Raw genomic sequence first — 17,828 nt, forward strand, 5'->3', positions numbered from 1 at the left:
ATTGAGGTGGTATGATTTTTTTAATGTGGTCTCTCACATTGATTGCTTTGTGGCTTTTGATCATTCTTGCATCCCTGGGTTAAATCCCATTTAATTATGGAGTATGGTCCTTTTAATGTATTATTGAATTTGGTTTGCTAATATTTTGTTGAGGATTCATCCATCTATATTTACCAGGACTATTGGCCTGTAATATTTTTTTGTGTGTGTGGTATGGTGTCTTTATCTGATTTTGCTATCAAGATAATGCTTACTCTGTAGAATGAGTTTGGATGCATCCTTTCCTTTTTGATTTTTTGGAATAGTTTGAGAAGGATAGGTGTTAACTATTCTTTAAATATTTGGTAGAATTCACCTATGAAGCTGTCTGGTCCTAGGCCTTTCTTGGTAGTTTTTTTCTTAATTATTACTGATTCTATTTCATTACTGTTAATTAGTCTGTTCATATTTTCTATTCCCTGTTTCACTTTTGGGAGGTTGTACTTTTCTAGAAAAGTATCCATTTCTTCTGGGTAGTCCGTTTTATATATATAAATGTATAATAGTTTGTAGTACTCTCTCATCCTTTGTATCTGTGGTGTCAATTGTAACGCTCCTCTTTCATTTCTGATTTTATTTATTTGCGTTCTTTTTTTTCTTGATGAGTCTAGCTACAAGTTTATCAATTTTATTTATCTTTTCAAATAAATAGCTCTTAGTTTCATTGATCATTTCAATTTTTTAAGTCTTTTATTTATGTCTACTCTGATCTTTATTTTATTATTATCATTTTTTTTTTTTTTTGTCTTTTTGCTATTTCTTGGGCCCTCTCCCACGGCATATGGAGGTTCCCAGGCTAGGGATCGAATCGGAGCCGTAGCCACTGGCCCACGCCAGAGCCAGAGCAACGAAGGATCCGAGCAGCGTCTGCAACCTAAACCACAGCTCACGGCAACGCCTGATCGTTAACCCACTGAGCAAGGGCAGGGATCGAACCCACAACCTCATGGTTCCTAGTCGGATTCGTTAACCACTGTGCCACGACGGGAACTCCAACTCTGATCTTTATTATTTCTTTCCTTCTGCTAAATTTGGATTTTGCTTTTTCTAGTTCTTTCAGGTGTAAGATTAGATTATTTACTTGAGATTTTTCTGTTTACTGAGGTAGGCTTGTACTGCTATAAACGTCCTTCCTAGAATTGCTTTTACTGTATCTCACAGATTTTGAATTTTTATGTTTATATTTTTATTTGCAGGTATTATTTAAATATTTCTTTGTTATTTCTTCAGTGACCTATTTGTTGTTTGGTAGCATGTTGTTTAGTTTCCACCTGTTTGTGTTTTTGCATTTTTTTCCCCTTTGGAGTTGGTTTTTAATCTCATGGCCTCATGGTTGGAAAAGATGCTGATTATGATTTCATTCTTCTTAAATATATTGAGACTTATTTTGTGGCTTAGCCTTTGATCTGTCCTGGAGTATATTCCATGAGCATTTAAAAAGAATGGGTATTTTGCTACTTTTGTATGAAATGTTCTGTACATATCTATTAATTCCATCTGGCCTAATGCGTGATTTAAGACCCATGTTTCCTTATTGGTTGTCTGAATGACCTGTCCAGTGATGTAAGTTGGGTGTTAAAGTTCCCTACTATTATGGTATTACTGTCAGTTTTTTTTTTAATTAGTATTTGCTTTACGTATTTTGGTCTTATATCTTGGGTGCATATATATTTATAATTGTGATATCTTCTTCTTGGATTGATTCCTTGACCGTTATGTAATGTCCTTCTTTGTCTCTTGTTAGTCTTTGTTTTAAAGTCTATTTTGTCTGATATAAACATTTCTACCCAGCTGTTTTTTGGTTTCCATTTGCATGGAATACCCTTTTTGGTCCCTCACTTTATGTCTTTATGTCTAAATTTGAAGTCAGTCTCTTATAGGCAGCATATATATGGGTTTTGTTTTTGTATCTATTGAGCCACTTTGCGTCTTTGGATTGGAACATTTAGTCCATTTACATTTAAAGTAATTAATGATAGTTATGTACTTATTGCCATTTTGTTAATTGTTTTCTGGTTGTTTTTGCACTTCTCCCCCTTTCTTTTGCTGTGTTCTCTTGATTTGATTACTATCTTTAATGTTACGTTTCAATTTCTTTCTCTTTTGTGTGTATCTGTTGTAGGTTTTTGGTTAGTGGTTACCATGAGTTTTACATACAACACGCATGTATACATATGGCTGTTTTAAGTTTATGCTCCCTTAAGTTTGAATGCATTCTAACCACCCTACATTTTTACTCCTAACCCCCATGTTTAAGGCTTTTAATGTCATATGTTATGTGTATTTTATGTGTTATTTCATCTCTTAACTATTATTGTCTTTCATCTTTCCTACTAGCTTTATAAGCAGTTGATCTGTCACTTTCACTGTATGTTTTCCTTTGCCAGTGAGGTTTTTTAAAAAATATTACTCATATTTCTAGTTGTGGCCTTTTCTTTTCATCTTAAAGAAGTCCCTTTAACATTTCTTGTAAAACCAGTTTAGTGGTGCTAAACTCTTTTAGCTTTTGCTTGTCTGCAAAACCTTTTATCTCTTCTTCAGGTTTGAGTGATAACTTTGCTGGGTTGAATATTCTTGGTTGTAGGTTATTTCCTTTCTTTATTCTGAGTATATCCTGCTAATCCCTTCTGGCATACAAAATTTCTACTGAAAAGTCAGCTGATAATCTTAAAGGAGTTCCCTCATACATAACTAGTTGCTTTTCTCTTGTTGATTTTAAGATTCTCTATCTCCCCCCCCCCCCATTTTCATTTTAATATGTCTTAGTATGGACCTCTTTGGGTTCATCTTGTTTGAGACTCTCTGTGCTTCGGAGTCTTGGACATATGCTTTTTTCCCCAGTTTAGGGTAGTTGCCAGCTGTTATTTTTTTCAACCAAGTTCTCTACCCTTTTTTTCCTCTCTTCTCTTTCTGGAACCCCTATAATGTAAATCTTAGTATGCTTGCTATTGTCTACAAGGTCTCAAATTGTTTTCATTTTTAAAAAATTCTTTTTTTCTCTTCAGCTTGTGTGATTTCTACTACTCTGTCTTCTAGATCACTAAAGATATTGGTATCATCTAATCTATTATTGATTCTTTCTGATGTATTTTATATTTCAGTTATTGTTTTTTGCAGCTCCGTTTGATTCTTTATATTTGCTAACTATTTATTGAAATTCTCACTGTTTTTATTTATTCTCCTGAGTTTGGTGAGCATCTTTATCATTACCTTGTTTATCAGGTTGATTACTTATCTCTATTTGGTTTAGTTATTTTTTTGAGGTTATGTCTTATTCTTTCATTTGGAACATATTCCTCTGTCTCTTCATTTTGCCCAATTTTCTGTGTTTATTTCTCTGTGTTAGGTAGGTCAATTACATTTACCAATTTTGGAGACATGATCTTATGTAGGATATGTCTAATGGGGCCCAGCAGCACACTCCCCTCTAGATACCAGAGCTATATGTCCAAGAGATGCTCTCTTTGTGGGGCTGTGTGTGCCCTTCTTTGTGGTGAGGCCAACTAGTATGGGTACACTTGTAAGCATGGCTGGCCTAGTTGGCTATGAGCCAGTACCATATGTGTGGATGTGTGTCTGCTGGAGGGTGGGGCTGGGTCCCCATAAGGCTGTCTGCTCAGACTGGCAGTGGGGGTGCTCAGGGATAGTATTGGCCCACAGATGAGCAGGGCTGTGTGCTCCATGCTAATGGAGAAGAGGGAGGATTCTAAAGTGGTGCTTGCCAGCACTGGTGTTATTGCAGTAAAACAAACTCAGAATGGCTTCTCCCCTCATCTCCATTCTCAGGAGGGGTCCCAGTTGCCTCCAGCCTCTTTCAGAGGCTATCCAGAATCAGCCAGTGGGTTTTACCCAAACTCCTTTCAAACAACTGCCTCTGTGCTAGGAGTCAGAGCATGTGAGATTTTGATGTTTCCTTTATAGCAGAGTATCTTTTCCCCATGGCTTTCTAGCTCTCCTGAACATAAGATCTGCTAGTTTTCAGTCGCACTTTCTGGAGGCTCATCGTCCCTTTGTGGGATCTGATACTGGGAAACCTGATATGGGGCTTGGACCCTTTGCTTCTTGGGGAGGACCTATATGATTGTGGCATTTCTCCCATTTGTGGATCCCTGACTTGGGGGGTGGGTCCTACTATACCATGTCTCTGCCCCTCTTCCCTGTCTTGTAGTTCCTTCTTTATGTCTTGAGTTGCGAAAAATCTTTTCTGCTTGTCTTCAGGTAGTTCTCATTGATAATTGTTCTGTAAATAATTGTAATTTTGGTGTGTCTGTTGGAGTAGTTGAGTTCAAGTTCTTTCTACTCCATCATCTTGGCTACTTCCATTAATGGTTTTAGATTGTGCATTTTATGTTATGTATATTTTACCACAAAAAAAAAAAAATGGGCAAAGGATCTTGAAAGTCCTATGTGGTGCAGTGGGTTAAAGATCTGGAGTTGCTGCAGCTGTTGCACAGGTTGCAACTGCAGTGTGAGTTCAGTCCCCCTGGGAACTTCCATATGCTACAGGTGTGGCCCAAAAAAAAAAAGCGGGGGGGATCTGAATAGGTATTTCACCAAAGAAGAAATACAGATGGCAGGTGAGCATGTGAAAAGATGCTTGACATCATATCTCATTAGGAAATTGCAAGTTAAAACAACAAGATGCCACTATATATCTTTCCTTTTTAAAAATGTGTTTATATATTCTTTTTCTCATGTTATCCTCCATCCTGTTCCATCACAAGTGATTAGATATAGTTCCCTGTGCTGTACAGTGGGATCTCATCGCTTATCTACCCCAAATGCTATAGTTTGCATCAATCACTATTTATCTTTTAGAATGGTTAAAATCCAAAACATTGTGAACACCAAATTCTGTCAAGGATGTGACTAATAGGAACTCATATTCATTGTGCATAGGAATGCAAAAATGGTACAGTCACTTTGGAAGACAATCCTCCAGTTTCTGATAGAACTGCTTTCAGAATTCTGAATACTGTTAGCCCAGGGTTTTTTCCTTACCATTGTCTGCTTTCCCATATATCCCATTTATGGTATCTGAAAAGATAACAGTGTTGTTGGTGGTCATCTAATTTGAAATCAGAGTGAGGTTTGTTTGTTTCTTTTTTTGACTCAGGTTGTATCAACTAATGTCTGTCTATCTTGGGTATATAGGTTTTGAATTTTTCTTCCTTTAAAAGAGTTATTTTCTTAATTGGTTCCTGTTATAAAAATAAGGATTTCTCTTTTGCTTTCCTACTTCATCTCAAATTTATGAAGATTTTACTAGAAGTACATAAAATGCAATGATTACAAGTATATAGGCATATATCAGTGGTTTTTGGCTTATTAAGCATATGGTTATTTGTATTTAAGTTCAAGAGGCTAGTGATTTCATATTTTAAAAAAAGTTAGAACTAATTTGGTATATTCTGATTTTCCATTGTGAAATATTTTAATGCTTTGAATACTCATATTGCCACATAGCATTGACCACATTATTTATTTCTCTTTTTATTAGAGAGAGAAGATTCATGAGAGATACAAGAGTATTTGCCCTCCTAAAGACACCTTTGACAGGACTCTCTTACATACTCATGGTATGAATATGTGCTGCTTGTAGCATAGCTTAATTTTAATGGACACAATCTTAATTTTAGGACTTTGTTGACTGTCATACCTAATTTTTATTCCTAGTGAAATTTTTATAGCTTACAATCATAATCTTGTCTAAAAGTTTTTAAGAGTAAAATCATGGGTCTGATGGTAGTGTTATCCTTCAATTCAACAAATACTTATTTAATATTCATGATCTTTGTACTTTGCTTGTTGCCTAAAAATAGAAGAATAAGAAACAGTCCCTGTCCTCAAGAAGCTGATGGTCTCCTGAGCAAGGTTAAACAAATAAACCAACAGTTGCAATATTATATATTAAGCAGTAAGTTCAATGTGGTAATACTGTATAGAGTTCCCACCTTAGCCTTATAAGGATTGCTAGAATTGATGAGGATTGCTTGTGTTTTAAACTAGCTATCAAGAAATATTTATGTGGGTAAAAGGCATTCCAGGAAAGGGAATATTTTATTTCAAGCCGTAGAGTCAAGAGAGAAATTGACATGTTCAGGGACCTCCAAGAGTTTAGTATGCTGGCTCTAGTGGAAGCAAGAAATGAGGCTGAAGAAGTAGGTAGGAGTCAGATCATGAAGAGCCTTATATGTCATGCTAAGGAATTTTTCTTTTCTAAAAGCAGTATAGAGCTACAAAATATTTTACACCAGACCTGATCAGAGTTATGATTATATAGTTCACTATGAAAACATTTGTGGGCTGTAAATTTATGGACAGTGATAAAGCTGAAGGCAAGAAGAATGTTGGAGGCTGTTGGAGTAATACAAGTGAGAAATCAAGTTTCCTCAGTAGCAGAGGAAATGAGGCTTTTGAGAGATGCCTCAGAAATTGAGGTACAGGTTTTGGTGGTTAATCTTTTGTTAGTAATGAAGCCAGATGATTCAAGAATGACTTGAAGATTTCTACCTGGGCAGTTGTCTGGGTGATAGGTACAATTCAGTAAGAAAGGCAGTACTGGAAGAAGAATTTTGGAGGAGATGGAGGCTGGTTTAATTTAAGTTTTGCAGAGAAGAGATGTCTGGTGTGCAACCTGGAGCTCAGAAAAGGGATCTAGGCTAGAGATACAGGTATGGTAGACTTTATCATAGACAATATGTAATATAAGAGCATGGTATTTGAAAACAGGATCACCCAGGAAGGATGTGAATAGTGAGAATAAAAGAATTGATGATAGGACTCTAGGAAGCTGTCACATTTAAAGGGCAGATTAAAAAAATGAGGTACCTGTTAAGGAGACTTTATTAGTCAACAAAGAGTTCCACCTTAGAAATGAAAGGTAGTTAGAATTTCAAAGACGAGAATCATTAGTTTACAGTGTCAGAATATTTCAGGGATAGATCAAGTTTGAACACTGAGAAACCTCTGGATTTGGCAACCGAGAAGATCTTAGGGACCATTTAGACTGGAGTGATGGTTACAGAAACTGAGTACAAGAGCAGGATGTGGGAGTTCCTATTATGGCTCAGCAGGTTACAAACCTGACTAGTATCCATGAGGATGCAGGTTCGATCTCTGGCCTTGCTCAGTGGGTTAAGGACCCAGTGTTGCTGTTGTTGGCTGTGGTGTAGGTCGCAGATGTGGATCGGATCCTGAGTTGCTGAGGCTGTGGCATAGGCTGGCAGCTGTGGCTCCAATTTGACCCCTAGCTTGGGAACTTACATATGCCACAGGTACGGCCCTAAAAAAGCAAAAACAAAAAACAAACAAAAAAACCCCAACCATAGCAAGAAGTGGAGACTGTCAATGTAAATGTGACTTGAAGATTTGAGATTAAGGTATTGACTGGAGGGAACAGAATCCCTCTAGGTTGTTTTTAATAGTAGTTCTAGTAGAAGAAGATTTTTGCAGGATGAGGATTAGATGAGGCAAGAGAGGCATTTGCATAATCCTGAGCGTGAATTCCTCCTTAAATTTTGTACCTGAGGTCCTCTCTTGCCTCAGCCTAGTCTGGGTTTTTTTTTTTTCTTTGTTTTTAATGGAAGAGAACATGTTTATATGCAGAGAAGAAAGAACTATTAAAAAAGAGGAAATTAAAGATACGGAGAGAGGCAGGGTAATTGATGCAGCAAACTCACAGAAGAGGCAGAAAGGATAGAGTCTAAGTGCAGAAAGCCTAGTTTTGGAAAAGGAAGACACTTTGTCTGAGATCTGATTGGTGAGATGAAAATAAAAGTAGGTTCATTTGCAAGAAATTTGTAAATGATAAAAAACTAAGGTGTCTGAGAAGAAAGTCAATATGGTATATAAAAAAACTTTGATTCTAATAAATTCTGGATTGGACGGTAGATATTTTGAACAATAAAAACATTATTTCTATAAGATAGCACCAATCTTTCTGTGTACATTTTAAAAAGACTTGAGGAGTTCCCATTGTGGCTCAGTGGGTTATTAACACTACTAGCATCCAAGAGGATGCAGGTTTGATCCCTGTCCTCACTAAGTAGGTTAAGGATCCAGCATTGCCGTGAGCTGTGGTGTAGGTTGCAGAAACAGTCAGATCTGACATTGCTGTGGCTGTGGTGTAGGCTGGCAGCTGCAGCTCTGATTCTGCCCTTAGCCTGGGAACTTCCATATGCCACAGGTAAGGAATTAAAAAAGCAATAAATAAATAAATAAATAAATAATAAAAATGAAAAAGACTTGAAATGTATTTAGTTGTTTTATTGCTATTATATAATTGATTTAAATTATTTGAAACATATTCAGTGCTTTACCTAGTATTAGGCATATAGAAGGTGTTTGATGTTTGTTGAAGGAAGAAACAAGTGATTATTTGTGACCCAGTATATTATTGAATCTGACAAGATATATTTTATGGAAATAAAATGAAAACACGTTTTAAAAGGTCATATTTTCCTTTTCCTTTTTTAAATAGATAAATCCAGGACAGATCTGGAGCAAGTACCTAAGGTAACAAAGCATAAAAAAATGAGAATACTGCTTTTTAATGTTTGATCTTTAATTTTGATTTGTAAGAAGCTTTCACTTGGCTGTTTTCTGACACTCTGACCACTTTGCCTCTTCTTGGATTTTGTTGTATCATGTTTATTCTTGCTTTTACATTATCAATCTCTTTATTACCAAACCTACAAATATGTTTAAATCTCTTCATTTTGAAAGAGAATTTTGTTGATTATTATCAATCCTCCGATTTTTTAGAGATTTATTTTTTTGTATGAAAAATTTCATAGAGATGTATAATAAAATGAGTGGGCTTTGTGTTTTGTTTTTGTTTTCTGGGAAAAGAGTCCATTGCATTCATCACATTCTTAAAGAGGTCTGTGATAATGTTCTTTAGGGTAAGATGAGACAGAAAGATGAAAGAAACAAAAAGAAAAGGGCAGTCATTTTTTAAAGTTCCTTGATTCTGACAAAGTAAAAATTCAGACTGTCATTAAGGGCTCTTAATTATTCATTCCATCATAGTCACACTCTTGCCTGCTAAGCTTTATATGTTGTTTACTTCAACCAAATCTTTTTGCTGACTCTGTGCTTTACTTGCACTCTAAAGGGCAACCACAAATCAAAACCAACCAATACATTCACAAAAACTAAAAAGAAGAGGGCATGAACATAAAATAAAAGGAAATCATCCAACCAAAAAAATAAACGAAGGAGAAACATAGAATGAACTGGAAAACAAGGTTTAAAATGGCAATAAATACGTGTTTATCAGTAGTTACCTTAAATATCAATGGACTGAATGTTCCAATCAAAAGACATACAGTGGCAGACTGTATATATATATATATATATATATATACATATATATATAAAAGCCTATTGTATATTGCCTATAGGAGACTTCCCTTAGGGCAGAAGACACATAAATTGAAAGTGAGGGGATGGAAAAAGATATTTCATGTGAATGGAAAAGATAGGAAAGCAGGAGTTGCAATACTCATATCATACAAAATAGACTTTAAAATGAAGGCCATAATTAAAAACAAAGAAGGTCACTATTTAATGATAAATGGACCAATTCAAGAAAAGGATATTACACTTGTCGCTATATATGCCCATTATATAAGAGCACCTGAATACATACAACAAATACTAACAGACATGAAAGGAGAAATTGATGGGAATACAGTAATAGTAGGAGACTTTAACACCTCACTCACATCAATGATCAGATCCTCTAGACAGAAAATCAATAAGGCAACAGAGATCCTGTATGACACAATAGAAAAGTTAGACTTAATTAATAGTTTCAGGACATTACATCCAAACAAATCAGAATATACATTCTTTACAAGTGCACATGGAATGTTCTCAAGGATTGACCACATACTTGGGCCCAAAACTACCCCCAGCAAATTTAAGAGTATAGAAATCATTTCAGGTATCTTCTCTGACCACAATGGCATGCAACTAGAAATCAACCTAAGGGGGAAAAAAAAAACAACAAAAACATGAGAAAAAACTGACTGCATGGAGACTAAACAACATGCTACTAAAAAACCAAACCAGATTTGTCTATGAGGAAATCAAAAGAGAGATTAAAAAATAACCTTGAGGCAAATGGTAATGAAAATGCAACCATTAGAAATCTATGGGATACCACAAAAGCAGTCCTTAGAGGGAAGTTCATAGTAACACAGGCCTTCCTCAAAAAGAAGAAAAAACTTAACAACTCATTCTGCCACCTAAAGAACTAAAAAAAAAAAAAAAAAAAAAAAGAACAAGCAAAACCTAAAGTCAGCAGAAGGAAGGAAATCATAAAGATGAGAGAGGAGATCAATAAAATAGAGATTCAAAAAACAATAGAAAAAAATTAATAAAACCAAGAGCTGGTTCTTTCAAAGGGTAAAAAATTTGACAAATCTCTGGCTAGGCTCACCAGGAAGAGGAGAGAAAGAACTCAAAATAAGAAATGAAAAAGCAGAAATCTCAACAGATACTGCAGAAATACAAAAAACCGTAGGAGAATACTATCGACAATTATATGCTAACAAATTTGACAACCTGGAAGAAATGGACAACTTTCTAGAGACATACAGCCTGCCAAAACTAAATCAAGAAGAAATAGATCAATTGAAGAGACCCATCACTAGAAATGAAATTGAATATGTGATAAAAACACTCCCTACACACAAAAGTCTAGGACCAGATGGCTTCACAGGCAAATTCTACCAAACATGCAAAGAAGAATTTACACCCATCCTTAAACTTTTCCAAAAGATTGAAGAAGGAAAAAGCCCAAAGACATTCTATGAAGCCACCATCAATCACCCTACTACCAAAACCAGACAAAGATACTACCAAAAAAAAAATTATAGACCAATATTCTTGATGAATATAGATGCAAAAATTCTCAGCAAAATTTTAGCCTACCAAATCCAACAATATATGAAAAAGATCATACACCATAACCAAGTGGGATTCATGCTAAGTTCACCAGAATGGTTCAACATATGCACATCAATAAAATAAACCAAATTAACAAAAGAAGAGTAAAAAAACCACATGATCATCTCAATAGAGGATGCAGAAAAAGCACTTGACAAAATCCAACATCCATTCACAATAAAAACTTACTAAAGTGGGTATAGAGGGAGCATAATATAATAAAAGCCATTTATCACAGACCCACAGTCAATATAATATTCACCGGAGAAACACTGAAATGAAAGCCTTCCCACTAAAATCTGGAACAAGACAAGGATGCCCACTCTCACCCCTTTTATTTAACATAGTATTGTAAGTCCTAGCCATAGCAATCAGACAAACAGAAGAAATACAAGGTATCCAAATTGGAAGAGAAGAGGTAAAATTGTCACTGTATGCAGATGGCATGATACTATATATAGAAAACTCTAAGGATTCCACACAGAAAATACTCAAACTGATCAATAAATTTAGCAGAATAGCGGTAAGTAAGATTAACATTCAGAGACTGGCTGCATTTCTGTATACTAACAATGAAATATTAGAAAAGGAATACAGAAATACAGTATCTTTTGAAATCACACCCCCAAAAATCAAATACCTGGGAATAAACCAGATCAAGAAGGTGAAAGACTTATTTGCTGAGAACTATAAAACATTAATCAAGGAAATCAAAGAGAATTCAAAGAAATGGAAAGATATTCCATGCTTCTGGATTGGAAGAATTAATATCATTAAAATGGCCATACTTCCCAAAGCAGTCTCCAGATTCAGTGCAGTCCCTATCAAATCACTCATGCATTTTTCACAGAACTAGAACAAATAATCCAAAAATTTATATTGAACCATAAAAGACCCAGAATTGCCAAAGCAATCCTGAGGAACAAAAACCAAGCAGGAGGCATCACTCTTCCAGATTTAAGACAAATATTCAAAGCTACAGTAATCAAGACAGTGTGGTACTGGTACCAAAACAGACATGCAGACCAGTGGAACAGAATAGAGAACCCAGAAATAAACCCAGGCACCTACGATCAATTAATCTTTGACAAAGGATGCAAGAATGTAGAATGGGAAAGACAGTCTCTTCCGTAAATGGTGCTGGGAAAAGAGACTTTCATGTAAATCAGTGAAACCAGAGCACACCCTCACACCGTGTCCAAAAATGAACTCAAAATTGCTTAAAGAATTAAACATAAGGCAAGACTCCATAAAACTCCTAAAGGAGAACATAAGCAGAACATTCTGTGACATCAACCATACCAATGTTTTCTTATGTTGGTCTCCCAAAGCAATAGAAGTAAAAACAAAAGTAAACCAGTGGGACCTAATCACACTTCAAGCATTTGCACACCGAATAAACCAAAAAACAAAACCAAAAAGACACCCTAAGGAATGGGGAAAAAAATTGTTTGAAATGCTGCAACCAACAAGGGCTTAATCTCCAAAACATACAAACCACTCATACAACTCAACAGCAAAAAAAACAAACAATCCAATTGAAAAATGGGCAGAAGACCTGAACAGACATTTCTACAAGGAAGACATACAGATGGGCAGCAGGCACATGAAAAAATGATCAATATCACTGATCATTAGAGAAATGCAAATGAAAAGTACAATGAGGTACCACTTTACAGTGGTCAGAATTGCCATCATTACTAAGTCTACAAATAACAAATTCTGGAGAGGGTGTGGAGAAAAGGGAGCCCTCCTTCATTGTTGGTGGGAATGTAAATTGCTTATGCTCACTATGGAAAACAGTATGAAGTTACCTGGAAAACTAATATATATATGATTTATCAGTCCCACTCTTGGGCATATATCCAGACAAAACTTGAATTTAAAAAGGTACATGCACTCCTGTGTTCATTGCAGCATTGTTTACAATAGCCAAGACATGGAAACAACCTAAATATCCATTGATAGATGAATGGATTAAGATGTGGTACATACACACACTGGAATATTACTTAGCCATAAAAAAACCAAATTAATGCCATTTGCAGCAACGTGGTTGGTACTAGAGACTCATACTAAGTGAAGTCAGAAAGAGAAAGACAAATACCTTATGATATTACTTATATCTGGGATCATATATGGCATAAATGAACCTGTCTATAGAAAAGACCAAACTCATGGCCATAGAAAACAGACTTGTGATTGCCAAGTGGTGGGGGGGAGGAGTGGGATTTTGGGCTTGGTAGATGCAAAGTATTGCATGTGGAGTGGATAACCAATGAGATCCTGCTGTAGAGCACAGAGAACTCTATCTGATCACTTGTGATGGAACATCATGGAGGATAATGTGAGGAAAAGAATGGTATATATATGTATAACTGGGTCACTTTGCTGCACAGCAGAAATTGACAGAACATTGTAAATCAATTACAATATATATATATATTTTTTTGTCTTTTTGCCTTTTCTAGGGTCGCTCCTATGGCATATGGAGGTTCCCAGGCTTGGGGACTAATTGGAACTGTAGCTGCCAGTCTACAGCAGAGCCACAGCAACTTGGGATCTGAGCTGCATCTGTGACCTACACCACAGCTCACGGCAGTGCCGGATCCTTAACCCACTGGAGCAAGGCCAGGGATCAAATCCGCAACCTCATGGTTCCTAGTTGGATTCGTTAACCACTGAGCCACAATGGGAACTCCAAAAAATTTTTTTTTTTTTTGGTCTTTTTTTTTGCTATTTCTTTGGGCCGCTCCCGTGGCATATGGAGGTTCCCAGGCTAGGGGTTGAATCAGAGCTGTAGCTGCCAGCCTACGCCAGAGCCACAGCAACACGGGATCCGAGCCGTGTCTGCAACCTACACCACAGCTCAGGGCAACGCCGGATCGTTAACCCACTGAGCAAGGGCAGGGATCGAACCCGCAACCTCATGGTTCCTAGTCGGATTCGTTAACCACTGCGCCACGACAGGAACTCCTCCAAAATTTTTTTAAAAATAAAAATAAAATTATTTGATTCCTACAAAATAAAATTCAGACTCTGTCATGAAAGGCTGTTAATTATTCATTCCATCATAGTCACACTCTTGCATACTGAGCTTTACACATTCTTACTTCAACCAGATCTTTTTGTTGACTCCGTGCTTTACTTGCACTCTTTCTTTAGCCGGGAAGATTTTTCTCCCCCTATCTCCCATATCTAATCCTTTACAATTTTTTGTTTCAGTGGCAATTTTACATGCATACACTTCTCCCTAAATGAAAATCTTTGGTGCCTTAGCCAAACCAATAGCATTTTATTTAGACCCTTGCCTTCCCTTTTAAGGCATCTTTCACTCTTCCCCTTAAAAAAAAAATATATATGTTTTATCACATCCCTTGGGCTAAAGATCTTTGAAATTAGGACTTCTGAAGTAAATTTGCACATTTAGTGCCTAGCATACGAGTAAATCATAGACACTCTGTAAACATTTATTCAATTAGTCAATACTTTTATTTATACTAAAGGGACTAGAAAATACACTGATGTCCTGAGTTAGGTTTCCCTGTCACATCCATATTAATTGTTGGATATAAGTCATATGAATCAGTGAATATAATATATAGAAATTCATTAAGAAGTTCATTAAGCCATGTTTCAGGCCTTATTCTATGTACTGGAATACAGAAATTTATAATCTATAAATCCAGTTTTATAGGAACATGGTCTCTAGGGGAGATATCTTTATTAAATAAATAATATTTGTGAAATATAGGATAAATAAAACTCTATGCTATTCTAGGGAGTTTGGTCTGTGGGTCATGGGAATCTATTGAGAGATTTAAACTGAGAAATTAATTCAGGTATACTTGTATTTTAAAGGTACATCTGACAACAATGTAGAAGATAGATTGGGGAAGGACATCAATAAGTAGCCATTTGCTATAATGCAGAGGTAATGAGGAGCTGCAGAAATGCTATGGAGATTGAGAGGAGATTTGAGTGACACTGAGGAAATGTTAAGCTTAGGACTTGGTGCCCAGATGGATGTGTTATGCAAGGGAAAGGAATAGTCCCTTTATAAAATGCAGTGTGGTTTTAAAATTTAGTGTAGGTCTAATCTAAAAAAGTAATTTTCAAAGAATTTTGAATAGGAGAAAATAGAAATATAGGTATAGAGACACTGATGTTTGATATTTTCATAAACAATCAGTGGGAAATAATATGGAAATTTTAGGATAAGGATGATATCTCTAATCTGCCCAGTTGGACTGCATTAGTGCATTTGATTGAGTAGTAATGGAATGATAATTTCCATTGGTAAAGGCAAAAAAAAAAAAAATGTTTTTTTTCTTTCATGAGCATTTTTACCTTGATAAAAAACATTTATACATTTTTCTTATAACTCAACCTGTTATTACTTGCTTTTTCCATATATGCCTGAGATCCAAGTTAATTATCGTTTAATGATCTTACGATGTTAGAAGGAATAATAGCTGTAATGAAGATGTTTATCTAACTGAAGGAAATGCATTTTCTTAATAGATTTTTATGAAACCAGATTTTGCCTTGGATGATTCCTTAACTTTTAATTCAGTTTTACCATGGTCTCATTTTAATACTGCTGGTGGAAAAGGAAATCGTGATGCAGCTTCCTCAAAGTTGCTACAAGAAAAGGTAATTTCTTTTTTACTTAGTCCATGTGCTATTTCTGTGGGTTCTGATTTATTTATTTAGTAGGCTTTACTTCTTTTAATTTCATCTTTATTGTTACTGATAATTAGAAGTCTTCAAATTTAGACTGAAAAAATAATAGCATTTTGCAATACAAGTGTGCTGTTGAAAAAGGAAAAGTTTATTGAGTGCTTCTTATCTGAAATAGCAGTTGATGGAATTTCAGTTGAAATGATACATTAGATAACATAATTAGTTGTTTTACATTTATTCCAAACAGCATGTTAAGAAAATCAGCTTCTCTTGAGGTACTGTTTTTCCTCATTTTCACATAGCAATGATGATTATTTTGAAGCAAAAATATCATAGTTAAAAAATATAGTATTCCTTTAGCTTTGCAGAGCCTAGTCATTTTCAAACCTTTAATGTTCTTTAGTTCAGAAGTTAACATCTTGAAAGTCGTTTAACATGTAAAACTAAACATCTCTTAACTCACATATCAGGAATCTTTTAAAAGTTGAATACGAAATAAAGACCTTTGATCTCTGTTCTTTCTCAGCCCTCAGTTTAGAGTTTTTCTAAAACTGACTGTGGTTCCTAAACTGAGATGAAAGCATTTTATTTTAGTCTATTGACAGTTCTTGGCAGTCTGACAGCTTGTCTCAGGTAAGCTTTTCAGTGAGTTATATCCAGTCCTCCTCAGCAACTGAAGAAAGGGCTAGCTTAGGGAGGAGCGGAAAAGAAATGTGGGAAAAGAATCATGAGTTGAAAATCAGTTGAAAATGAAAATGAACTCACTTTTTCTTTTGGCAGCATTTTTACCTATAAAGGTTTTCCTTGAGTAAGAATAAATTTATAAACCTGATGAAAATTATGGATTTATGGACACAGGCTCACTCTCAGACTGCTTTTTTATATTCCAAGTATATGCCCTGGTAGAATAATACCTTAAAAGAGAAAAACAACAAAACCCAATAAAAATCTCACCAATCTATACAAATACTTCTAGGAATACTTTAAAAAATTGTTCCCTTTATAGAATTTTAATAGGAAATGAATTGTGAAAATACTATGCCTTTGAAAAGAATAGATCAATGGAATATTGGTAAGTTGCAAAAATCTTTGAAATTCAAATGAAATAATTTTCTCACACTAAATGGTTAAAGTGGCTAGCGTAATGGAATTTTTCTTTTTTTCTTTTAAAGTTTGTCTCCTCATTCTGTTCTATTAGAAAAGAAATGGAAGACAGGATCCCAAGAGAATACTTTCAAACTCACTATGTGATTGACAATAGCTGTTTTATCTGGCTAACTCTAAGGAGGTGTTGCGCCAGCCAGGACTAGAGAAGTTTGTATTCTGTTGCAGTGCTTGCAGTGAGAAGCCAGTTTGCTCTAGAATGTACATCATTGCACTATTTCCTTCATAAGAAAGTCTTTCTATGAAAAAGTGATACAAGGATTTAGTGATGTAGTCAATTTACTTTCCAACAAAATTCCTCATTTTATCATGCATATGTTAAACAGTTTACAAATTTGCAGCAGCATATATACTATTTTCTGAGTAGCACTGTCCTAAAGGAGTTACCTGTTCTCCATTTTCTGGAAATTGAGTCCACTTTGGCTTGTGATATACGCAAATACCTTTGTCCCCATGTTGCTTTTAATGTAAAACAGTTGCTGAAGAATAAAAGTAAGGAGTTCCTGCTGTGGTGCAGAGAGTTAATGATCTGGCTTGTCTCTGTGGAGGTTTGATCCCTCGCCCAGGAACTTCTATATGCTGCAGGGGCAGCTGATAATAGGTTGTTGAAGGAGACTTATTGAAGAATTGCATGATTCTGCATGGTTTTTTGTTTTTGTTTTTGTCTTTTTGCCTTTTCTAGGGCTGCTCCTGCGGCATATAGAGGTTCCCAGGCTAGGGGTCTAATTGGAGCTGTGGCCACTGGCCTATGCCACAGCCACAGCAATATCAGATCCAAGCCGCGTCTGCGACCTACACCACAGCTCATGACAACGCTGGATCCTTAACCCACTGATCAAGGCCAGGGATCAAACTCGAAACCTCATGGTTTCTAGTAGGATTCCTTAACCACTGAGCTACGATGGGAACTCCAGATTCTGCATGGTTTTAAGGAAACAGGGTTGGTGACCAAATAATCTTCTAATCTTATGAGTCCTAAA

General features: G+C 35.8%; 1 protein-coding gene across 17 annotated transcripts in view; it reads left to right on the forward strand.

Annotated features, from left to right (window-relative positions):
• Nucleotides 1–17,828, forward strand: part of VPS54 (VPS54 subunit of GARP complex) — a 119,356-nt gene that overhangs the window by 40,240 nt on the left and 61,288 nt on the right. For all 17 annotated transcript variants that reach the window (XR_014841818.1, XR_014841814.1, XR_014841816.1 and 14 more), the window contains 3 exons: nt 5,540–5,618; nt 8,522–8,556; nt 15,523–15,654. Coding sequence is in view for 12 of the 17 variants with exons in the window: in XM_085019059.1 (XP_084875185.1) it covers nt 5,540–5,618; nt 8,522–8,556; nt 15,523–15,654 (246 nt within the window). In the remaining 5 variants the exon portion in view is untranslated. The remainder of the gene's footprint in view (nt 1–5,539; nt 5,619–8,521; nt 8,557–15,522; nt 15,655–17,828) is intronic.

This window comes from Sus scrofa, chromosome 3 (assembly GCF_054392235.1).
Source record: "Sus scrofa isolate SSC_HxYL_T2T_F1_AM1 chromosome 3, Sscrofa_HxYL_maternal_Yorkshire_Landrace_v2.0, whole genome shotgun sequence".
Lineage (NCBI taxonomy): Eukaryota > Metazoa > Chordata > Mammalia > Artiodactyla > Suidae > Sus > Sus scrofa.